At 48.3% G+C, this 12609-nt stretch overlaps 1 protein-coding gene across 2 annotated transcripts in view; it reads left to right on the plus strand.

Moving 5' to 3' along the window:
- SEPT5 (septin 5) overlaps positions 1 to 12609 on the plus strand; it is a 59907-nt gene that overhangs the window by 11782 nt on the left and 35516 nt on the right. Inside the window, exons 1-2 of one of the 2 annotated variants that reach the window (XM_010581654.1) lie at positions 38 to 122; positions 263 to 273. The exons of the other annotated variant lie outside the window; for it this stretch is intronic. Of the exons in view, the coding sequence (XP_010579956.1) occupies positions 80 to 122; positions 263 to 273 (54 nt within the window). The 5' untranslated portion in view covers positions 38 to 79. Of the gene's footprint in view, positions 1 to 37; positions 123 to 262; positions 274 to 12609 lie in introns of those variants that run through there. 2 annotated transcript variants of the gene reach the window in all.

The raw sequence follows: 12609 nt of genomic DNA on the forward strand, positions 1-12609 counted from the left end.
GCCCTCGCCGCGCACTCCGCGCTCGCCCGGGCACGGCGTTCTTGTCGGCTCCCGGGAAGGCAGGGCCGCCGGCGGCACCATGAGCACCGGCATGCGGTACAAGAGCAAGCCGGTCAACCCAGGTGAGGCGGCGGCGGGGACCCGCGGCCGCTCCTCCCCCGCGGCCCGCCGCATCCCTCACGCCTCACTCTTCTCTTCTTTTCTCTCCCCCGCTGCCGGCTCCCGCCGCGGGCATCCCGCCCTCGTCGATCCGCCCTTGCAGAGGAGAAGCAGGTAGGTGGGCTCCCCCCGCCCCGCAGGGCTCGCTGTGGCCGGCCGCGGCCCCGGCGCTGCCCGGTCGGAGCTTCTCCCCGCCGTGATGCGGCGGCGGCGGGGGGGGGGCCCGCTACCTGGGCTTTCAGCCTTGGGGCTTGGCACGCTGGCCCTTTTTTTGGATGGCTTCATCCGAGAAATAGGCGGTTTGGCTCCCGCGGCTCCCTGGGTTTGGGGTTGGGTTTCTCTTTTTTTTCGGTGCCTTTGGGTGTGTCGAGTAGGTTCGGATGGAGAAAGGCAGCGCAGGGGCTGGCGAAGGCGTTTCAGTATTAGGAGCACGTCTCCCCGTCGCTGTCTCTTCCCTCCGCAGCACAGATGCGCAGGCACGGACCCAGTCCTGCCGCTCGCCGCTCCTTGTCGGTGTAGCAGACCACCACCTCGCAGGCGGCCAGGATTTGGGCGTTAGGGAACATCTGTTTTGCTTTGCAAGGCAAATAGCTGTTTGGAGACATGCCTTTGAGTCCTGGAGAGAGAGGGTGGTGATGCAATCAGATGACATCGACAGGTTTTTTTTGTTTTGTTTTGTTCACTGTTTGGTATTTGGAGGGATTTAGGGTGTTTGACAGGAAGAGGAATCCTCCTCTGCTGAGCTTGAATGTCTAGGTAAGGGTATCGGCAGACTCCCATGTGTTCCTTGGCACCCATCACCATGGTGTAGGCAGCGTCTGCTGTATATGGAAGAGCTTTTCTGTCTCACAAAGGTGGGGATGGAGGTGATGGTTAACACAGCAGGGCAGTGCAATGGGTCCCTGCAGCGGGAAGAAGTCCACCCATCCCTAGCCTGGCTTGCGCTTGCCTTTCGGTCTGGTCTTTCTCTGAGGCTCTAATTCCATATGCAGCAAACACCTTACCTGCTGAGACAGTGCTACTGCACAGCCTTTGCGGACCACAGAAAAACAAACTAGTGTTGTAGCAGCTTGGGCATTCACCCGGCCACTGCAGGAGATGGTGTTTCCCTACATAATGCAGACTTGGGCACTGTGAAGAGGCACCTGTGCATTTTTGTGAGCTGCTGATTGTAGTGATGAGAGGAACAAAGTAAATCCAGGGGTAATAGGATAATGGGGTCATCAGGTAGATTTTTCCCAAGCTACTTAGAGTTTTGCTAGTATTTTGTAGTTATTTGTGAGTATTGCTGTTCATCTCTTGGTTTATTTCTAGAGGAAAACAATCCGGAACGTGTTCTGAGATTGTAGAAAATTCGGTGCAAGCTGTGAATTGGAGAGGAGCTTTGTCACCCCCCCCAAAACCATGCTGTTCTTTAGTTCATTTGTTTTTAAATAAAAAGGGAAGCAGATTATGTATAAGGCTCCTTTCTGCTCATTCCCCAGGGGAAGAAACGAGGTAGGGATCAGAGTAGTCTGTTGTAGATATTATCATAATTCCTGAAGGCCCCTGTCACACTGCATAGGCAAGAGTGGGCTGGAGCCCATACCCCAAAGAGTTTGTGTCTGCAGGACAGTGTAGTGTTCTGCTGGGGCAAAGGAGGTCTTCCCTCAAATGCGGTGGGTGGTGTATCTGCCTATCTTATGCCAAGAGCGTAGAGTGGGTCTTGCGTGACAGAGCGCAGTTCATTATAAGTTTGTGCCAGCCATGTTACTTGTGGACGGTGGAGGGAAACCAAGCTGTGAATACAAAGCAATCTGTTAAAATTAAAGTGAACGTACAAAATCACAAATTATCTTTACTTAGCATCCTTTGACAGCAGGAATTTTCTTCCCGTGCTTCTTTGTTCCAATCCACTCACATCTGGCAGCAGGTAACAATTTAGAAGGTTTACTAAAGCTGTGATTCTTGCCTGAACCAATTTTTCAAAATTTATTGTAAAAGTTATTTTTAATAGATAGTTGGGAAATGAAATGGGCTTCTGAGAGGGCAGTACAGTAGACTGCATGTAAGGAGGGTATCCGTCAGTAAAATCTTAATAATACTGATGACTTACTGAGTCCAAAAATGGAACAATATAGTGCCAAAGAATGCGTCTTCATCTTCCCTCATAGTGTAGTCAGGGCTGATGCGTTGTCTGGGTCCAGGGGACTCAGATTTGCAGGTTGGACTCCTAATTGCTACCATTTATGAAGAAAAAAATAATGGTAAATTCTCCATCTCTCTGATTTCCAAGGAATGACCTCTTAATTGGTGTATTTAGCACCAAACTCATGTGCCATTGAAGTCAGTGGAGGTTTGATACTGGTTTCCATGTGCAGAGCATCCAGCTTTCCAAGGGGGAGGGTTGTGGTTTAAGACCCTGGACTGGGGGGAACCAGTTTCTGGTCTGAAGCTCCACAGCAGGTTGCCTGCTGAGACCAAGCTCCTCAGTCTCATTATACCTCGGTTCAGCACCTCTCAAAGAGGGATGGTTTCTCTCCTAGCAATTCATACACAGCTGGAGTGCTAAGAGGGATTCTCGTGGTGAAACTGGGTAGGCAAATGAAGCACTGAGTAACGTCCCATGTGCAGAAGAGTAGGCGCTCTGTAAGGGAAAACTAGCAATTTGTCAAAAAACTATTGACTTGAGAACCAAACAGGGCAACTGCAGCAGATGGATGCTCTGCCAAAGCCCGAGGTGTTGCAGTGGGAGGAGTACAGGTGAAACTTCCCAAATACCTAGTTAAACTGGAGTCTCCTGGCACACTCCTTGCAGAACATGCCTCTTAGCTCGTGGTGTTGGCGTGTGTTTGTTTGGGGTGGTACCTTGCCCTGTCTCTGAAGCTGGTTCCTGCTCATTCAGGCCCGTGTCTCTAATGTTCTTTGAAGTCATTGTTTCTTTTTAAATCAGGAGGATGGGAACCTCTCCTTCCCAAGTTGATCTCTCCCCGCCCCACCAACTTGCAAAGTTGCTTGGGTGTGGGAGCAGAGACTATCTGGTGGATCCAGTTCTTTCAGTGGGTTTGAAATTAAAGGGCTGTGCCTTTTGCATTCAGCTTGGTCCTTTTTTCAACTTCAGTGTATTTTGAAGTGGCCTGCTTGTCAGTAAAAGTATGTATGGGGGGTACTGCATATAGGGAAGATGCTGTGCAAAAGGTAGTTTGACTGGAGGAATGGTTTCAACGCAAGTCATCGCGAGGCATTGAGAACTCCTGAATTCATTGCCTTTGTGTTTCAGTTTTTGAGAATCTGGGCTTGATATCTTAAAAATTTATATTCAAACTCCTTTGCTTTTTTTCTTAGAAAAAAAAGAGAGAAGCAGAGATTTCCATCATTCTTGGAACAGTAGATATTACAACAGTAGAGATGTCTTCCATCTAAAATAGCAACTGTGCTAACGTAGAGCATCATTTTAAGGTCAACCTTCAGCCCCAGCCTTGCCTACCAGAGGATACTGGCTGATGGGAATCCCCCTGTTCCCTGTTAATGTGTACTGAACCGCCTTCTCCTTTTCTCTGCTGTGCTTATGGAGAGAGAAGCCCACATGGGCTTACAAGAAAGCGTATCCCCTGAAAACGTTATGCTGTGCGTAGTGCAGAGGTACCCAAGATACTTGTAGATACTGCCCTTGATGCACTGAGGACAACGCCGGTGCAGGCAGTTGCTGATGACAAAGAGCAGATGAAGAGGAGGGAGGAGTGGTGATTCCTGTGTCTTGAGCTGGTTGAGGATGACCTTAATGTGACCCTCAATTTCTGTGTAGATACCTATGTGGTGAAAAGTGATTAGCTGAGTTTTGTGAAATACGTGATGAAAAGTATCATGTGAGTGGTAGGTTCCTTTGTACAGCAATCGTACAACAAAAACCAGAAGCAGATCTTGGTCTTTACAGAATCCTCTCAAAGTCTGTACTGGAGCAGCTTGGAGGATTCGTACCTGCATTATATGTTTGCGGCATTGCGATCTTTCACCTAAGTGTTTTCCTTACAGTAACGGTTCTTGTAATCTTGTGACTAGAGGAAAGTTCTTCTTGCTTCTGCAGAAAAGCATGGAACCTGGAAGGCAAACAGAGTACCACTGTCTTTTTTAAATTTTCTCAGAGTTAAACCAATTATTTTATAGTTCTGATTCTTTGAGTCATTGGGAGTGGCAATATGGATCTGTGTGCCTGTGCTGTCTGTCATGCTCTGTATCAATTCAGACAGGGTGGTTGTGGTGAGGGTTTTTTTGCTCAGAGAAAGCAAGATTATGTTTGCAGCTGGCAAATGGGATATTTCACCACAGCTGGATAGTCTCTCACTGTGTCATAGATTGCCCTGGGTGAGGCTGTTTCTCTTTGACTCCCCTTTTTAATGTCTCTTCCAACCTCTGTGTTTTCCAACCCTGGTCTTGCATCCTGGCTACCAAGATGTGCCTGCCAGAAAGGGAGTAGCAAATTAGTCACAGAATCTGGAGGTAAATACTGGAAACACTCTTAAAGCAGCACATCTCTGCTTGTTTTTCTGATGTCCCAGTGTATCTTGGCCAGACGTAGCATAGGAGTGGAAGCTTCTACTTCTCTGTAAAAAGCCTTGTGTGGTTCGTTAATTTTTTTTGGCCCATTTCAAAAGACAACGTTGGTCCCTTGCCCTCCAAACTGGGCAACGACTCAGTGCTCAGAACAGTGTATGAGGAGCTGGGTGGGACTGCAGCAGGTCAAGAGGTTCAGCCCTGCCTGTCCTTCTGCCGTGCATCTGTCTAAACAGTCCTACTGGAGGAGGCCCCTGTGTCACACATGGGCTATTTTGGGCTGGGGAGGGAAGTCCATGCTGGGCACTTTGACTTTTTTTTTTTTTCCCCTACTTTGTCTGCTTGCTTCTTGGAAAAGGGCTGTAAAAAGAGGTCAGCACATGGACTGCATGGTGAAACAGAACTGCTGGAGAGCTGGGCACAGAATCTGCCTCCTGCTGCTGCTGATGTCTCTCTTCAATTATTTATGCTCCAAATGGATAAAATGGTTGTTAGTACAGGGTAGGGGAGAGGTTCAGCCCTCTCAGTGCAAGTAGCAATCTGCAGTTTATGAAAAGGAGAAGTAAGTGTTTCCTGCACAGGGATTTTTGTCCCTTGAATTTCCACGAACTGCTCAGCTACTTGTGTGCGAGTCCAAAATTCTTCTGCTGTTGTGTGAATTGTGTAGGGCTGTTTTGGGCATGTTAGCCAAATGTCTAAGTGTGACAGATGTTGTGGCCTGATCTTTGCTGATGCTAACGAAGTAAGAGCAACCTTCATTTAACCCCAAGATATGCTTGTGACACTTGCTTAGCTGCTATGTTGCAGCCTGCTGGGGCATTACAAAATTGCAGAGGTGAAAATGTTGCTGCCATCTGAATGAAGGAGAAACCCAGTCCCTGGATGCTTTTAGTCTCCAAAGTCAAGGAGTCTTACAACCGCTTAACACTCTCAAAAATGATACTGGCTTCACACTGATGCCATTCTTCATTTGATTGTTCAAGCAATAAATGTATGGGGGCTGACAGTTCCCTGCAAAAGTTGAGGAAAGGTAAGTCTAGAAAGAGAAACAGCTGGTGGAGTTCAATGTCTTGTAAAGCCCATGTTACCCACCCTCAGTTTCAGTCTAAGTTGCTGTTCATTAAATACCAATAAAATGGACATCTGGGAAATCCAGGGGAGATTCCACCTACAGCCAGCTGGTTGCTTGCTGTGCCAGGCCAGATTGGGTCTCCGCTCTGTATCTTCAGAGCTTTGCCAAATTCATTTTAAATGTTCAGTCTAAGGGGTTTCCCTAGCAGTTTTGGGACACCACACTGCCCACAGCGGTGGCTCCTACAACCGTGCTGCAGCTACTGCTTGTATATGCTGAAAGCTCTCCAAGCCTGGAGAGCTCTGCTCCATCTTTAATACTTTTATCTTGGCTAAGCCAGGAGGCTTCCTCTCCTGTTGTTTCTCTTGCAGTTCAAGTGGCTTCTGTGTTACTTTTTTCCTGGATAGCAGAGCATGAACTGGAGGGCACCTTCTGTGCTTACCTGCAGACCAGCACTTTCTTGCCTGACTAACACTAAGACTTAGTCCCCTTCTTGCCCAAGGCGGAGATTTCCCTGAGACAGTGAAACCACACAGAATAATTCTCTAAAGCTCATGAAAGAAACATGTGTCATCTCCAATACATTGTGCGACTTCAGATTTTTGTGAAGCATATGCAAGTTGTTTCATAGCATACTGGAATAATTCCCATATGGGCTGGAGTTTGTCTGTGTGTGTGTGCGCGTGTGTATGTCTACAGTGTGGTTAGCCTCGAAGCGCAAGAAAAAATGTCTGCTGTTACACATTCCTTTTTCTCCCAGGGAATTGCCCCTGGAGCTGTGAAGAGGTTTGAAGTCATCTTGTTCCCACAAGTGTGTGCAGGAGCCGGATTTGTGTGTGGTGCATCAGAAAAGCTGGGATCAGATCCCAGGACACGTGCTCCTCATCAGTATGTGTTCATCCACCACTTGGTATCCCAGAAACATTGTTTAAAATGAATAGTGGAAGGTGGCACTCAGCGTGGGGAGAGGAAGGATTTGCACGTGCAATGCTACCTATAGGGGCTGGGCTGCAGAAAGTGAAAGATCTTCTGTTGCTTCAGACTCACGTAAGTGTCCTTTCTGTTTTGAGGGCTGAATGGGTTAATATTCTTAATTCCTTCTCTCTTGTGTAAGTGTATTTCCAGTGTATTAATTGAAATCTATTATGGCCTGCTAACATTCAGCTCTAGACCTCTGTGCCTTCCCTCAGTCTGTCACTCCTAGCCCCTTCCCATGTGGCTGTTACCCCCAGCGGTGTCACAGCAGCCACATGCTGGAGGTGGCTGGGAGAAGAGTGCGCTGGAGGGCTGCAGGGACTAGCTTGCTGATGAGCAAAGCTTGGCTAAGTGTTGGCCAAGAGCTGAAGAGGAAGTGAAACCCAGCACAAGCATCTGCAAGGCTGTAATGCCAAGAAGGGGAGGAGAATTGTTTAGTTTCTGGCTTTAGTACAACTGTCCACTCCTGAAGTCAAAAGAAAAAAAAAAGGATAAGTTGAGGCTGAAGTTCAGCTCTAGAAGAGGGCTGTAGCTGTGCTGTGCAGGGCAGCACAGTGCAGGGATGCTTGAGGCAACACAAACCTCTCTGGATGCAGCTGTGCAGCCTTCAGATTGCACCAGCCTGGTGCCATGCCATGGCAGCGAGGGCTACAGGAGGCTCAGGGCTGACACCCAGAAGTGCAGCATGCTGGTGGAGGATCTCGGGCTGTGGTTCATGCTAGCTCAGGACTCTGTGGGATGAGCCAATGTAGTTGTTAGTCAGAGGCGGAAAGCCCTTAATAGAAAACCTCCAGTTTTTCACTCACCTCTTAAATTTGGGCTGGTTGCCTGCACAGTGGCACTAGCTGACAGCAGTAACAGCCGGTGCCAGGACCGAAGTGCTCGCCCTGAAGTTAGCTGATGGGGAGAGAGGAGCAGCGCAGTGGCTGACCGGTCCCATGTGCCACCGCAGCGGCTGCATGGCGCGACTGCTCAGAGCCAAGGAGCAGGAGAGCTGAGGTCCTTCGCTTGCCAGCTTTGTTCAGCTCGGCTCTTTGCTCTTCCTGGGAACTTTGGGAGTGCCCTGTTTGTTTTGAAGCTCGTTATCAAGTGTGTCCAGGGTGTGTGTATGGAGCTGGGATGGCCTGTCTCTGCCTGACCCCACCTCTGGGGCAGCTGGTGCCGTTCTCCCAGAATGACTCCTGGCAGGGGGAATCGGGAGCTGGGAGCGCAGGCTGAGCAAATAAACCGCAGGATCATGAGTGCTAGCTCCTGGAGACTGGCCATGGGGAGCAAGCCCGTCCCACTGACCTCTGGACATTCTCAATGCAGAAGCAAGGGAGGGGAAAAGAGATCTACTCGGTTAGCTTGTGGGAAAAGAGGCTCCAAGGGCTTAACATCTTCCTTCTGCTTTCTGTGAGGCAAAGCCCACGGTGGTACAGATGTGGTCTGGGCTCCAGTGACTATGTTTCGTTTTTCCTTGCAGACCCCTGGCGCTTGGAGCTGTGTGAACACACAGGAGAGTGCAGGCCAGGCCTTTTACTGCTTCAGTTTGTATTGCAATTATTTTTAAGATCACTTCCCAGGCAAGTCGCTTTGCTTTCAGCCTTTTGTAATGTCTCCTGGCTATTTTCTCAGTGTGGGAACTATTCTAATCCTGCCTGCCGCACTGAGCTCATTCTTGCTGTGATACGTACACACATGAAGTCTCTTTAGATCCTGCAGTCTTACGTCCACTTTTATTTTCAAGTGAATTACATACTACATTAATTATATATTCAGGTGAAATATGAGTCACAAAGACATCTGCTATCTGCCTGCCCTACATACGTGGTCCCCTTGGCTGTGCTTCTTTCTTTTTAGTTTAAAGCTCTCCTGAGTCTCTGCATGGGGTATTAAGTGATGTGAAGTCCTGGAAATGCCGATAAGCAGTATGGAAAGGCCCATCTGGACCAATAGTAATTTCCCTCTGCCCAAGGCCTGCCATAAAAAATGTCAGGGAGTTTTATGGCTTTTAGGATCCTATAGATTCTCAGAGGCTCCTGCTGCTCAGAGGAGCTGGTGCCAGCTGGATCAGCCAGTAATGGAAGAAGCATCACAGCCTTCGGGAGCTGATATTTGCCCTGTTTTGTAGGCAGTAGGCTGAATCAAGGCAGTGGGGGTTAAACTTCAAGTGATGCAGCTGGCCTGCAGCAAAGCCTTGCTGCTGTGATTGCACAGTGCCGAGATGAGCAAGAGTGTGTCATCAGGACAGCAAGAGAGATGCTGTCTGAGATGATCTCTCATCTCCAGGCAGTTGCACTTACAGTCTTGACTCTCTGTAGATGGTTTCTGTGACACAGCCAGAGCAGTGCTCGGGAGCCCTTAGCTGGAGCATACAGAAGGGAAACTGCTAGTGTCTCGCTCCTGAGATTAGTACCTTTGCTATTCATCTGCTTACTTTAAAGAGCTCTTCTCCCCTTGAAAGGAGCCCTTGGCAGAGCGTGTATTTATGAGGGAAGTGGATATCAGAGAGGACAGTTATTTAACAGGACTTGGTGCTTTTACCAGGCAATTAATCCAGGCATGTGCTTGGGAAGGAATCCAGGTCTACTGAGCAGCCGAACGCTCTGGATCTGCTCTAGTCTGCCAGCAGCCCTTGGGCTGGCACTTCAGAAGCTCAGACCAGGCCCACAGAAGCGAACAAGTTAGCAGCATGTTTTCTGCTCCAGTACTGTCACATTGATCTGCTTAGGGATCCTCCTAACCATCCCTGTGCAGCAGGAGTATGTCCTCCTGTCACTTGGATAAGCCTCATCGGCCCTGCCCCACCACACTCAGCTCACACCAGGTTCACGGCATTTGACTTAACAGCAATTTAAATAAACCAGAAGCGGCTGGATGGAGCCCAGCGTTCCTCTTCCTCAGTGCCTGCTCTGTTCGGCTTGCTGGTCTTCAAACAGAAAGGCTGCATGCCATCTCATAGCTGTGTGATGGCATTATTTTCAGCAGCTCTCATTAATGTCAGTGAAAGCCTTTCTGTTTGAGGTGGTAGGGCTGGTCCTCAGCAGCTGCTCGGAGGTTCCAGCCAGTGCCAGGCGTTTTGCTGCCTAGTTTGAATAGCCAATGTAATCTGAACATCTCCCTGCTCCTCCCGTGGTCGCACTGTCATGGGCAGGTGTCAGTCAATAGCAGAATTGTTCTCTTGGTAAACAAGGGATGGTGTTATTGGAGCTGCCCTTCATGTAGCAGCAGCGCAGTGTGTGCATGGGGTTGCTAACGAAGGACGTCGTGGGGCTTGTTAGTCTGAAAGCTTAATGAGCCATCTTATGTTTCTTTGCAAAGTGCGTTGGATGCTTCTTCAAGTGTGCTGTTCCTGTGTTGCATCTTGCACTCGGGGATGTTTGGTACTGAAGTGTGTCCCTGCGAGGTAGAGCTCACAGCCCAGACGTGGGCTTTTATCATGGCATTAATCAACAGTGGATGTCCAGGAAACGTCTGGATGAGACCCCTCCTCTTGCTTCCTCAGACACCCTGTGTAAGCCCGAGGGCTGAGCTAATTTGTGGCTCCAATGAATCCTTGTGTATTAGGCACCTAGAGCTTGTCCCTTAGCAGTTTATGGCTTTTTCTTCATGACAAATAACTATTTTTCTTTCTTATTTAAAAAAAAAAAAAAAAATTAGGGCATCCACCCACCTTTTGGCTGGCATCCTGCAGTAATAGGCCAGCATGTGTTTTCTCCAGCAGAGGAAAGCAAGTCTTGCTTGGTATTTGTAAGGCAATGGTTTGTAAATGAGCCTGGAAAGAAAAACTGATTTCCCCACTTATGGCAAAATTACATCAGCAAAGAGTCCCATCAAAATTTCTTAAAGCTGGGCCATGAATTTGGCCTGATGCTGTTGACGTGATCACGTACAGTGGGAATAGTCTGTTCCAGAGGTGTGCAGGTGAGGGAGCGTGTTCCCTCTGTGCACATAAAACCAGACCTCCTCCATCCTTGCCCTGTCCCTCGGCGCTGGAGGTTAGACATCCTCCCATTACAGATTTTTCTTTCCCTTCTTATCCCCTTGAGGCTGGAGATAAGAATGGAAAGAACTTGACTTCGTGTAGTCCGAGGGCATGCAAGGCTACTGCGAGCCGTGGGGACAGCCACGTTGGGCAGAACCATGTCTCTGGGTTAAGCTGGTTTTGTCTGGGTTGGGGACTCGGAGGAGGGCTGCCGAGTCTGGCCAGTATGGTGTGCCATTTAGCATGTCTGTGAGGGGCAGCGGGCGAGATCCCACAGCAAAACATGACTAGAGAATAACTCCCAGAAAATAAATCCCAAGAGATTGCTGTTTGGCCTGGCAAGTCAGAGCCCAGGCTGGGAGCCCAGGAAAATTCCTCCCTGTTCTGCATGTGACGTTGGTTCTGGGATTTGCTTGAAGATGGTTAGCCTTGGATTCTTAAAAGATATAAAGGTTTGGCTTCATGCTGTGCTGCAGGTCCCAAGAGCTATTCGTGGGTGTCTAATCTGATTTTGCACCCTGTTCTCGTTAAAGGGCTGTGAGTGACAAGTTACTCCTGGCCTCCTGTGGCTGTCACTTGAGCTGACATTGCATGGGGGTGCTGGCTGTCTGTTAACCTACTGTCTGAGCTGAGCATTCCTCTTCTTGCCCCACTCTTCCTTCTTACCTGGCAAATGCAATTTTTCCACTCTGTTGCTTCCAAGTTCTTTCTAACATTTGGTATTGCTGCGCCTTGTGTGTCCAACCACCACAGCGTTTACAGTCAAATGACTTTGTCTTGTCTAATATCTTCTTTAGTCCAGTTTCATTGCTCTTGACTTCTAGAAATTGGTTATAATCGTTACAAAAGTGACATTTTCATGAACTCTGCTTTTCTAGCGCCTACTGTGTTACTGTCTCTCATCTTATATCTTGTGCACTTTACCATTCTTGTTATTTTCAGGTAGAGCCCAGAAAGAAATTTATGAAATCAGCAACACCACTAAAAAAATCCACAAGAGCGAGGAGTTTACAATTATCTGTTCCTTCAGATCAGGACTGTATTAATGAGTCTAGTTAACAGTTTTGCTAGAGGGCAAGTAGAGATTGTATTGATGACTCTGACTGCATAAACTTTAAAGTAGAAATTAAGACTGAAATAGCAGCAAGACCAGTGTCACAGCAATGTTATCTGCAAAGAACAGATGTTATCAAGAACCCAGTTTGTTCTGTGTGATTGGGCTGTGTCCCTGATGCAGTGACATTAGTTATTCAGCTTGGGGCAGTAACCTTTTGTGATTGCTTTCTCATTCAGTTTTTGAGGGGAGAGAAATTGTTACCTTAAGGTGGAAGGGATTTTAGGAGGAGTGGGACAATATGATTCAGAATGTGTGCCCTTTAATGACCCTCTACAAGATTTAGGGCTTTGTTCTCTTGTCTCCTGCAATCCAGTTGGATGCTAAGGTTTGTTCTTAAGGCTATGATTTTTGACGAGGAGAGCAGAAAAATGCCTTTCTCAAATCTGGTAGAAAATACCATCCGAGACTTTGTCAGGACAATACCAGTATTCCAGGTCTGTCCTGGTCAAACTGAGTTGCCTGGTCCGACTGCAGTATTTTACATTGAATTATCGCTGGTGAAATTCGCCAAAATGGCGAGTTGGGTTATAAACCTGCCTACCTTCTTTGGAAGATCCTAACGGCATCTCTGAAGTTCTCGTTCCTAGTGCTAAGCTCAATGGGGCCTCGTGGCGCGATGGCAGGGTGATTGGGTGTTTGCATGGTGATGGTACCTGTGAAGCCCTCTCCCGGGCCACAGCCCTGTAGTTTCACGTTGTGCCAGCCCAGAACTGCAGGCTGTCCCGGCCCAAAATTAAGCGATCCCTCTTGCAGTGCCTCTGAGATCGTTGGCATATTCTGGATTAACCA

This window comes from Haliaeetus leucocephalus, unplaced genomic scaffold (assembly GCF_000737465.1).
Source record: "Haliaeetus leucocephalus isolate CR32 unplaced genomic scaffold, Haliaeetus_leucocephalus-4.0 Scaffold802, whole genome shotgun sequence".
In the NCBI taxonomy this organism is placed as follows: Eukaryota; Metazoa; Chordata; class Aves; order Accipitriformes; family Accipitridae; genus Haliaeetus; species Haliaeetus leucocephalus.